This window comes from Eleutherodactylus coqui, chromosome 3, assembly GCF_035609145.1.
Source record: "Eleutherodactylus coqui strain aEleCoq1 chromosome 3, aEleCoq1.hap1, whole genome shotgun sequence".
In the NCBI taxonomy this organism is placed as follows: Eukaryota; Metazoa; Chordata; class Amphibia; order Anura; family Eleutherodactylidae; genus Eleutherodactylus; species Eleutherodactylus coqui.
Window position 1 is genome coordinate 180,498,458 of NC_089839.1, and position 12,488 is coordinate 180,510,945.

General features: G+C 43.1%; 2 protein-coding genes across 3 annotated transcripts in view; one reads left to right on the plus strand and one right to left on the minus strand.

The window, feature by feature from the left end:
* Window positions 1-12,488, minus strand: part of CFAP20DC (CFAP20 domain containing) — a 416,942-nt gene that overhangs the window by 35,423 nt on the left and 369,031 nt on the right. The gene's annotated exons all lie outside the window — the stretch shown is intronic.
* Window positions 7,493-10,575, plus strand: LOC136619885 (speedy protein 1-A-like). Its single transcript, XM_066594614.1, has 6 exons — window positions 7,493-7,552; window positions 7,990-8,138; window positions 9,099-9,157; window positions 9,590-9,672; window positions 9,782-9,950; window positions 10,037-10,575. The coding sequence occupies exons 1-6, from the start codon at window positions 7,494-7,496 to the stop codon at window positions 10,211-10,213; spliced, it is 696 nt and encodes a 231-aa protein (XP_066450711.1). The 5' UTR covers window position 7,493; the 3' UTR covers window positions 10,214-10,575.

Below are 12,488 nucleotides of genomic sequence, written 5' to 3' on the forward strand. Positions count from 1 at the left end.
TATTAATACAGTAACCCTATATGCTAGGACAATCTGAGTTTAGATGTTTATTGGAAAACCCTTTCAGATCCAGCTTTAGGCTGCATTCACACGAACGTATATCGTCTCAGTTTTCACGCCGAGCCGATAACGTCGTCCTCATGTGCAGGGAGGGGGGGGGGGGAGGATGGAAGAGCCAGGAGCAGGAACTGAGCTCCCACCCCCTCTCTGCCTCCTCTCCACCCCTCTGCACTATTTGCAATGAAAGGAGGCGGGACGTGGGAGGGGCTAAGTGCCAAGAATTAGCCCCACCCCCGTTCCGCCTCCCCACATTGCAAATAGTGCAGAGGGGCGGAGAGGAGGCAGAGAGGGGGCGGGAGCTCAGTTCCTGCTCCTGGCTCTTCCATCTCCCCCCCCCCTGCACATGAGGACGACGTATATCGGCTCGGCGTGAAAACCGAGCCGATATACGTTTATGGGAATGCAGCCTTAGGATGGACTTCACGAATGGATCCTATTAAGATGTGCAGGTTGCACTACATAATGCATAGATAATGCTTTTCAGTTTGAGTTCCAAATTCGATAAGCCAAATCAGCCAAGTTCCTAATTGGCTGGAATTAAGTTTTTAATACAACCTTCGGTTCAAAGATGACCAAATAGGTAAAATCTTTCAGCTTTCATCTTCGAACATGGTTTTCAGGAGTAATGTAATTTTGACCTGCAAATTGGCCATGGGAGTTGTCTCAACTATTCCAAAAGCAGCCGTGTCTTTGGTTGCGAAATGACCAAAAGAAAAAGTTTATCAACATTATTGGTCCTGAATTTTGATTCAAGCATATATAATCTTAAAAAATCTGTTTTATTAGCTTTTCATCCTTTGATGAGTAGCATATCCAAATAAATTCCTTTGATTTTGTCTTAAGCTGACCATAAACGGTGAGGTTTATCTGACTTCTATGATATGAGTAATGTTTTAACTTAAAGTGACTCTGTCACCTATTTTTAACCTTATAAGCTAAGCCTATGGGCTAAAAGTAGGTGACCTGCTAAGTCCGGGAATGTAAGTGTTATACTTACCTTCCCCGTCGTCCTCCAATGTCAGCACTGAAAGCCACCACTCAGTGCATTGAGCAGTGCTGCTAAGTAGGCAGTTCATTATAAAATTTGAATGTGCGGATTACTTGCAGCGCTGACATTGGGAGAACTACGGGGGAGGTAAGTATAATACTTACATACACGGACTCAGTGGGTCAGCTACTTTTAACCAACAAGCTTAGCTTATAGGACTAAAAGTTAAGTGCTAGATTCCCTTTAAGAATGTTACTTTGCAAGGGAAGGCCACCGCTCGGTCCATGCCTGTATTTATTTACAAGCTACTGATCCGCCCCAATTTACAGGACGTCACAGGCGCTTTAGCCAATGACAGACTTCAGCGATCGATCACAGAGTCCTGTCATTGGCTGCAGCACCTGTGATGTCCTGTAAACTGACTGGGGGAGCCTGCAAATGTGACATCAGAGGCTAGACTCGGAGCATCGGCGCGAGAGACAGCGGGGAGAGGAGAGCATGGGGAAGACTTCCTAATAAAAACCCACAACTGAAACAACCTCTTTAACATATAGAAATAAATACAACTTTTGCTTCTTGCTCAGATGTCCAATTAGGTTTGGTGGGATAATGTCCAGTAAAGTTACAGTTGATTGTAACCACTGCCTCAGTGATTTTACTGCCTGTCCTCCCACGTTCATTGCACACTACTTGTGCACTATTGAGACCGGGTGGTCAACTTGCACATATTATGACCCTCAACAATACCACCACATTGGATTGATAGAAATACACTGTATATGGCTACCTTAAATTTCAAGACCGTTTCTCTTTCTGTGAGGAAATTCGATAAAGAAGTCAAGGGTGCTTTCCTGCTTAATTTAACAACACATATTAAACCCTATTTGATTTATGTGTTAACCAGTCAACTGACAAAGCCAATAAATTTTACAGAGAAATAAGTAGAAAGTAGTTTTTCACACTGTCTTGAAGTTCACCTATAATCACAATCCTGCAGACTATAACAGAGAGTGTTCATTAGGTTCTTTGAACACTCGACCACAGGTTGGGCGGATGAAAGGTAGAAATGAAACAGCAGAGAAGTATTAACTTTATCAATCACTTAGAAACCAGCAGGAGATGTCATTGTAGAAGAGAGAAGCATAAAAGCATACTGGAGCCTGGCGGATTTCACCCCGTCTCAGTCTGTTGTGGTAATATGAAAGAGAACTTACGAGGTCACTTACAAAGCTCAAATGTACAGAAATCTCCACTTACACAGTGCATGCATATTCCTTTGGGAACATGGTGTCCACAGAGTTTATCTCCAGTTTTTATCATATTACTGTTCTTAATATAGAAGTCTCATATGATAGAAAATTCTAGTTGAAAGCATTTGCCTGAAATGCTCTAAACTGCACAGGCGAATGGGAAAAGTGGCAGATTAAATGCTCTATCATTTACTCATTCAGATGACATGGTCCGCGGATGGACATATTGGTCAAATAGTTTGCTTTTTACTCCACTAGCTCCAACCTTTAGGTTTCAGCCAGTGGGCCTGATGAATGTCTCAAATGATGTAATGTCAATGCGCTTGCATAGTTGGAATAAATGGTAACAGCACTCAAAATACAAAACTCTAATGCATATACTAGCCACATTAATAATGCAAGGTTCTTAGTCTATAGTTTGATCAAAGGATAGCGGCTCACCCACTGCCATCCAGTTGACCATGCTTTCGGATGGATCATAACCCTAAGACCAGGAGGTTTAATTATACCCTGGGAAAGATGGGTTCCTACATTTTAGTATACATCTCTCTTGGGCCTAAGGATACAAATAAAATCAAGGATAGTAGGATACCAAATCATATGGTCCAATGAAAGGGACAGGAGGTAGATCAAACTATATACTAAAGTATAAAAAAATGTATTTTGAGTGCTGTTACCCTTTGTTTCTGCTTACATAGTTAGTCGCAGCCATGGTTTAACATGCGCCTATAGATTTCTATTTGGAAAGTGCTGACTTCCACCGAGCCACAGCCAAATCCTGAGGCATCCCGGTCCTCACCCTTTAATCTCACTAATTGGGATGTGGGCTTTGCTACACAGTCCCCAGGCCACTACTCAGGAAGTGGCAGCTGATGCTACTAGAGACCTAGGCACTGTACCTGAGGGTGTGAACAGGGGTGTAGCCAAACAGTCTGAGTCAAGGCAAGCAACACACTTCAGCATGAGGAACCAGCCAGATGTTGGGTCCTGGAGAGAAGTTCAGCGTGGTAGCTCAGGCCAGAGGACAGGGTAAGCATTGGACACAAGCATAGTCAGGATAACAAGACAAAGCCCAATAGTAAAGATTGGAATGTAGTTAGGGATATCCAAAGTCAGGAAACCGGAGATTCAGAACAACTTGATAGCACTTTGAGTGAGATCAGAATGACCACAATGCCCAGGCACCACCAAGTGAGGATGCCTGATATATCCAGGGAGCAGTGGGGATTGGTCGGGGAGACATTTTTAAGTTCTGTGCTAATCCTTTAAAAACGCAGTTGAGCGTGCGCGCCCTCCAGGCCACAGTTACAGCCCAAGCAAATGTCGAAACCAGGCATACAAAATGTGGTTAGTATGCACACCATGGCTGCCAAGAGGGGTGAGTTGGTGGCCACGACAGCAAACTGTCACAACAGAAACATCACCAGTCCTCAGGATGAGTCAAGTCCAATTTTATTTTACAATTCCCCAAAGTAGCCAAAAATCCTAGTTGCATGGAGGGTATTCAGTGAATACGAACTTTTTTTCCACCTTTTAAAGCAGTTTAGCTTGATCACCACTGTTGGATATTACATCTTTATAATGCAAGCTGACGTTCATCGCCTCCATCCGCTACTGTTACATGCCTATGCAAACACATATGATAATGGATAAAAAAATCGGCAACAGCTATCCGCGCATTAACATTTAGCACATTTGGTTGTGCTGGAAGATTGCGCAATAATTGTTGCGTTGTTGTGGAATATTCTGTGGGTGTTCACATGAAGCAGAATTGCTATTGATTTTCTGTGTGTACCCTCTGCATAGAAGATCCACAGCATTAACAATAGCAGCAAAATGAATGAGGTTTTAAAAATCTTGTTCTCATGCTGCAGAAAAAAAATCGGAAATTGGCAAGGGCTGCAGAATTTAGATCTGCAGTATGTTCCTTTTAACAGCGGATTTTCAGTGTGGAATCCACCTCTTCAAATGACGTGGTGAATTCCACACCAAATTCTCCACAGAGAACCAGTGCAGGACTTTAAAAAAGAAGCAGGAAGATATAACCGATCTGCCGGAAACTTCCTGCTTCTTTTTTTGAACTCCTGCACTGTTTACACTTTGCCGCGGAGACCATCGGCTTGTCAGAAGCCGGCCGATGGTCCCCGTGGCAGAGAGAGCTGGTGATCAGCTGTCAGATGACAACCGGGCACGAGCTCCTATAGCAGAGAATGGCTAAAACCTCCGATCTCCGCTGTTTAACCCTTTACATACCACGGTCTGTGCGACTGCAGCATGTAAAGGGCTGACAGAGGGAGGGGGCTCCTTCTGTCAACATTGGAACCCCTCGTAATGTGATCAGGAGGCCCTGATGGGTCTCTGTGGCACCTTGAGGCTTGAATATAGCCTCCAGGTCTGCCAGCTAAATTAGGCTATGAAGCTCAGACTGTGTCTGACTGTCATAGCCTGTAAAATACCCTGCTATGCCTAAGCATAGCAGAGTATTAAAATAATTTTAAAAAGTACTATGCAAGTCCACTAAAGGGACAAAAAAAAAATAGTAAAAAATTGTGAAAAAATCAAAATGCCAAAACCCAAACTTTCTCCCTTTACGTTGTAAAAAATAAAAGAATTAAAAACAAAATTACACATGTGCTATCCCCACATTCATAATGACCCAGAAAAGGAAGTTAGTACATTATTTGATCTGCCGGGTGCACGGTATGGAAAAAAATTTTAAACGTGGCAAAAATGGCTAATTAGCCTATCTCATCATACAAAAAATGGAATAGAAAGTGATCAAAATGCTGCACGGATCAACAAATGGTAATAATAAAAAGTACAACTCATCCCACAAAATAAAAACCTGTAAACTGCTGTTGCTAAAAAAAATAAAATGCTAGGGGTCTTTGAATGCAGCAATAAAAAAAACCCCTTTTTTTTAAAGTATGAAAAAGTAGTGAAAAAGAAAAAAACTATTACAATTTGGTATTGGAAGAATCATACTGGTCTGTAGAATTACTTTAATATATTATTTATACTGCTCAGAGAATGCAGTGAAAAATAAAAAATATGCCAGAATTATAGATTTTGTTATTCTTGCCCCTAGAAAAAGCGATCAAAATTTCACGTTCCCAAAAATTCAAAAATTTGCAGTAACTTCTTAGAAATTTAAAACTTCACCTTTAATCCATTTCGCATTGGTAATTTTTATTGGGTGTATTTGATGGTGATGGGATATTTAAGGGCTGCATGTGCAGCCATGTTTTTACTGCATTTGGCTTGATAAAGACTGTACACTATACAGTCGAAACGTTGCTGTATTTATATGCGAAATGGATTAAAGGTGAAGTTTTAAATTTCTAAGAAGTTACTGCAAATTTTTCAACAACCCTGGATGCTGCTGAAGACACCGTTACATATCTTGATTGACCGTGGATGGGAGGTCTGCATCCATTTTCAGCTTGGCACCCAGTGAGCCCATTCAGCTCTAGTGAGTATTTCTCTCCTATATATCTGTTGTGCTGCGATTATTACAACATATTGGGACTTATACCCAAAAATTCAAAGAACAAGGACTGGAGTTCATCTCACAAAAAACAAGCCCTTTTAGAGCTCTGGCAATCGGAAAATAAAATGAATATGGCTCTTGGAATGTGGCGACACAAAAGCAAACCTTCAAGACAAAAAATGTTTTAAATGTACAAAAATAGCAAAACATAAAACAACTGTATAAACTTGGTATCACCGGAATCAGAGAATAATGATATCACACTATTTATTCTGCACGCTGAACGCCTAAAATAAAATCCAAAAAACTAATGGCAGAACTTCTTTTTTCCCCCAATCTCCCTACAAGTTTTTTACAAAAGTTATGCAATACATTATATATACACAAAAATGATGCCATCAAAAAGTACTACTTTTCCCGCAAAAAACAAGCCCTTATATGGCTGTCAATGGAAAAATGAAACCGTTATGGCTCTTTGAACGCGACTGGAAAATTAGTTGACATTAAATGATTGGCCCATTTAAAAACCTGCCCTGGTAGGTCTGACAGGGGGGCAAGAAACCCATCACTAAAGGGGTTAAATCACCCTGACTTTAAGTATCACAAAGCCCCAAGGTACTTAGAAGTAACTGCATGGAGGGAGAGATGTTATATGAGAAAGTGAACCTGCCATGTCAGAGCCATCCCTTTAATACTGCTGGCCTGGCACCATCCATGGACACTTAGTGACAAATATGGACCATCCAAAAAACACATTTGTGACCATGTAAGGTGAGATGGTAAGAGTGCAGCTTCCCTTTACATCACCTGTGGTCTGAGCCATCATGGTACATGCCAACAGCAGCAGCCAATAGAATCGCAGGATTTGGATTCAAACTGCAAAGGAAAACGTCAGTTGGTGCCAGTCAGCGATTGCTCTTTATAGAGAATAGACCGGCTCCCTTTACTCTCACAGCAATTTGCAAACTTCTATTTCGATTGAGACGCGGATTATCATCAACAAGAAGAAGGATTTACCATCAACAAGGAGGATTTACCATCAACAAGAAGGAGGATTTACCGCCAACCAACAGCAGAGAAAGTTAAGAGGCCAAAATGTGACCAATGTTATTACTGCTTTATGTATTTGTAGTAGTGAGAGTTTGTCCACCTGTGTTAGTGGGAGACTGTAAATGATCCATATGATTAACCCGAATATGGGGGAACTATAATGTATAAATAGGGGCAGTTTAGGGGATTGTGAATAATAGAGATTTGGGGCTGAATGATAAATATGAAGATATTTAAGTAATAATGAATAAACATGGAGGTTTTTATATAGTTCTGAATCAATCTGAAGATATTTGGGTGACTGTATGAATATAGCTGTGAAGTTTATTATGGTGGTCAGTTATTATACAGGGAGGGACAGGACATATACTAATGCAATGACAGGGCCTATAGGGACGCACACTGTAGTTATGGTGGACATGTAGGGGCAGATTTAGGAAACTGTCTAAAAGAAAGACTCACTTAGTTCCCTCTAGCAACCAATCACAGAGCAGCTTTCATTATGTATTCTGCTCTGGCAAGATGAAAGCTGATTTTTGATTGGTTGCTAGGGGCAACTAAGACAGTTTTTCTTTAGTTTCATAAATCTGCCCTTTTATCTGTGAATAGTTGGTGCTAACAGAATAATTTATGTCCATTTCCGCTGTTAAGGATTATGGACGCCATCATCAAGTTCCTACGATACCTGTTTGGGAGAGACGACGTGGGATCCAGGTAAGCTATGAAGTTTATTATAGTGTCAGGGCAGTAGGCAGCAGAGGTCCAGTGCCTAGGGCGGCCAGTTACTAGGGGGGTGGGGGGTTCCAAGAGCAGAAATATGTATTTATGTGTTTTTCATTTTTTCCCCCACTCCCTCCCTCTGAAGTGTTTGTCCTTACAGAATATTCCCTTTCCTCTTCCCCCGGTAAGGATTAGGGACGCCATACAAGAGTCAGCATGATAGAATAGACACTAATTCATCGGTATTTCAGTTTTAGTCCCGTAATGATCCCCATGTAGTGAAATGTATAATACATTTAGTGTAAGTTACCCGGCAGAGGAATGGGGATTCAGTATCATATAGTGTCGGCCTCTAGTATGATAGATGTATATAAGTCTTCAGGAGGAGCCGCATCCCTACATCTTCATGCTAATATTTCTTCCTCGTTCAGCTTCCCAGGAAGAGGAGAAGACAGCGGCCAGACGAGGAAGAGAGAGCGCAGTCCGTGCGACGAAGAGGTCCAAGAACGCCCGCAGAAGAGGAGGAAGGAGGATCGTTCCCTACAGCAGGAGGAGATGGCCGTATTCTTCAGAGTGCTTGGTAAAACACATTACTCCTTCCAATCCTTCTAGTGTTGGACAAGGTCTACAGAACACTATCATATACAGTAGTGCCTTGACATACCAGTTCAATCAGTTCCATGATGGAGCTCTTAAGCCAAAAAACTGGTATGTCAAAGCACTTTTCCCCATTGAAATGAATTGAAACGCCATTAATGTGTTCAGCATTAATGGCGTTTTAATTCATTTCAATGGGGAAACTAACTACAAGTTAAAAAAAAATCAATACTCACCTACCGCCGGCAATCTGCGATGGTCTGCGGCGCTGCTGCAGGCTGTCGCCCTCTCCTACACAGACAGAGCAATGCTTTCTGGATGGGAGGCTTGACTGCCCCACCTCCAGCAAGCTAATGCTCTGATTGGTTAACTCAGTGTCACGTCAGCCATTGAGAGCCGGTCCTGGGTTAACCAATCACAGCCATTGAATGACATTATTGAATGGCTATGATTGGTTAACCCAGTGCCAGCTTTCATTTGCTGACGCGGCGCTGAGTTAACCAATCAGAGCATTAGCTTGCTGGAGGCGGGGCATTCAAGCCCTGCCTCCAGAAAGCAATGTTCTGTCGGCGTGGAGGAGGACGAGGCAGCTTGCAGCAGCACCGCAGACTATAGCAAGGACCAGCGATAGGGGAGTATTAGAACCTGCCCTTAGTCTCAGCTTGTGAGTTTTTTGACTTGCAAGCAGGTTCGTAACCCAAGTTTTTGCTCCTAAATCAGAGCAAAAATTTGTGAGAGAGCCTGCTCACAAGTCAAAAAACTTGCAAGCTGAGGCACTTGCATCCCAAAGGTATCACTGTATTGATATATTCTAGAGAAAAAAAATAAACAGACCCCATTATATATTTAATGAGGTCCATTTGTTGGTTCTTTCATAGAATGGATCCGTTCAGCCAGTGGATACCATTTTTCCATAATATTGATATCTGTCCTGTTTTCCTAGAGGATCCAAACATCCGGACATTTCTTGCCGCAGACAGCTGCATGAGGATTTCGGACAAGGTAATATGAGTGTGTGTACGTTTGTTTTCTGTCCGTACCCATTCCTGTTTTATGGTTTGCCCCTGTTCTATTCTGCATCGGCGTGCATGTCTGTCTGCTGCCAGTCCCTGCATTCAATACCCCATCAGGGATAGACCTGAGGTTCCAGCGCAGGTCTGCCCTTATCAGGGTGATCACCTTGCTTGTAGGTAGGGGTCTTCCCATTCCCTTTGCAAACACGGGCCAGACTCTCATTTCCTGGTAGCAGTCTCTCTTACTGCAGGAGCCAGCTGCCAACCACACCAGGACAGGTCTAGGCCAGGCTGGTTGGTTGATGGGTCCATACTCTTAATCAGTAACGAACTTATAGGGGTACACAGGATACAGAAAGGCTCTTCAATAGGAAAAACAGGTGGCACTAAAAAGTTCTAACTGTCCTTCTCATCCCACTAGTATCTCCTGACGATGGTCTTCGTATACTTCATCAGAGCCGGACTGCAGACAGAGGAATATCATAAGAACTTCTTCCCAGCTCTGTGAGTTTCTTTTATAACAGTTATGTATATACATGCTGATGAAAAGATATACAATGAATAATGAAATAAGTAGCAGTTTGTCATTTTGTTGTTTTTTTTTTCCTACTAGATTCTTAGCCAACCAGATGGAAGAGGAAGTCGGCTTTCGTCGCGAGATCTACCAATGGGCCTCGGGATACACCTGGATGGAGAAGAGACAACAAATCCTGCACGAACGCAACCTGTTGCTCCTCCGGATTGGATTCAGAGCTTTGGTGGACCGGGACACCTGTGAGCAGGTTAGTACAAATGATACAAAGCACTTCAGTCTGTGATGAAGGGTCTGCGGTGATAATAATGTTATCCATGTATTGTTTGATTCTAGGTCATGGCACTAGAGCCTCTACACTGGGCATGGAGAAGAGAGAGGCCAGTCCATCACAGCCGCGCTTTTCCCACGTTCAGGAGGAATGTTCAGCAGGTCACCACCTACGGCCCATGGAGCAGCCTTCCACCATGCATGCTTTGTAGGACCATGCATCTCCATCCATGCAAGAGGTAAGTGTGAAGATCAACAATAAAGGAAGAGGAATGACCACTACGAATCAGCAACAAGATCCACAAGGTATGACAGATGAAGACCATCTGTATTCTCTTTATAGTCACACAGACCCCGTTTCACACATTCATGGCACATACTTATATAGGTACTTATACACACACACACACACTGTTCTTGTGTCTTGCACACATCTTATAGTGTTACCCTCCCTTAGTATGCCCGGAGGAAGGGCAGTACAGCGGCCATGGTTTCCCTACAGGTTTCCTCCACTGGGGTTTTTTCCTGTCCTGCGTGTTGCTGTACCCTCTCCGTGAGTGATGGGAGGTAACAACCAGAATATATTTATAATAAATTTCATATTATTTAACTCACTATACTTGTCCGAGTCATTCTTATTGTGTGTGAAAGAAAAATGTCATTTTCTGTGTAAAGGCTCATTTAGACACAACGATTATCACTCAAAAGATGTCTTTTGAGCGATAATCGTTGCGTGCATTTACAGAGCAAGGTGATTGCTCAAACATTGAGTGATCACATTGCGCTTCGGGGCCGCTTGTCTTCTGCATCCATCTGTTTTCTGCTTGGAGCGCCCGGCTGTTATACAGCCGAGCGCTCAGAGCGGAGTATGAAAAACACAGCTGGACCGGTCTGTTCTTCATACCCAGCCTGTGTTCAGGGAGTGGGATACAGCTGAAACAATAGTATCAGCTGCATCCCACTGTGAATTCGTGATAAAGCTGATAGTTGTCTTTCAGCATGTTGCGATCAGAGCTCTGTGGGACCATATCATCACTTCCAGGGCTCCTTGTTCTTCTTTACACTGAAGATAGTTCTTAATGACATTGGCTATATGTTTGGGGTCGTTGTCCTGCTGCAGAACACATTTGGAGCCAATTAGATGCCTCCACGATGGTCTTGCAGGATTGATAGGCATTGAGGACACCATTAATCCTGACCAAATCTCCAACTGCATTTGCTGAAACGCAGCCCAAATCTTGCAAGGAACCTCCACCATGCCTCACTGTTGCCTGCAGACACTCATTATTGTACCGCTCTCCAGTGAACAAACTGCATTCTGTTACAGATATTTCAAATATAGACTCATAAGTCCAAAGCACCTGCTGTCAATTTTCTGCTCAACCCCTACCCCTCAGTTCCTATGTGTTTGTGCATATTGTTAAGTCCAGTTCACACGAAAACTCAGGAACTCAGACAGAACACTGCAAACTGGACAACCATAACACACACATACTTCCCACCTGAAACTTCTACATTGTGCTACGTCTAGTCACTTCTACCTGAGTACCTGTGCATTGTGTTATATCATTTACACTCACCAACTGGCAAAACTTTTGCAGAACTCAAAAACAGACAAAAAATCTTTTTCCTGAAACCTGTCTGCATGCAGGGCGATTGTCCCAACAAGGACGGCCCCGTGCTGGAACCAAGGGACCTACTTAGACCTAGATCACAAATGAAACACAGTTCATAACAACACACCAGGAATTTGCATACAACACAGCACACCATGCACCCTGAACAGGACTGTTCACAGCACATGTCCGTCATATGCACCGAGATGTAGGAACATGACACTGTTCACACTGAACAAACAGAGGAAAACCCAGCAGCCTCTAGCAGAGGAGCTGGTATACATGAGCAGCAGACCTGGGGGATTGGCTGACTGGGAAAATCCACACCCAGCCAGCTCACTCATTTCACACCTAAGGGGTTGCGCTGCTGGAAACCCATGTAGAACCGCAGATCCCAGCAGCACACCCTAACAATAGTTGAGTCGCTTGGCCTTGTTTCTATGTCAAAGGTATGGTCTTTTGGCCACAATCCTTCCACGAAGACCACTTCTGGCCAGACTTCTCAGAATAGTAGATAGGTGTACCTGGGTCTCACTGATTTCTGCCAGTTCTGAGTTGATGGCATTGCTGGACATCTTCCGATTTTGAAGAAAAGTATGCATGCTGCGTCCTTCATTTGTTGCACTAAATTTCCTGACCACTGCATCTGCAGTTTTCAAGTGCTTTTGAAGAATCACAAAGAGGCAGGCAACATTGAACATCTTGATACCTTAGTCTGCTCTGAACTCTTTGCCTGGGAGAGACCTTGCTGATGCAGTGTAACTACCTTGTGTCTTGTTGCTGTGCTCAGCATTACATGGTGTATGACCTATGACTTGAAAGAACCTTTGTAGGTTGGCTGTTCCTCACCCAACTTGAAGCCTCCGACAGCGCTGTTTCTGTTTCCGTTAATGACTGTGTTT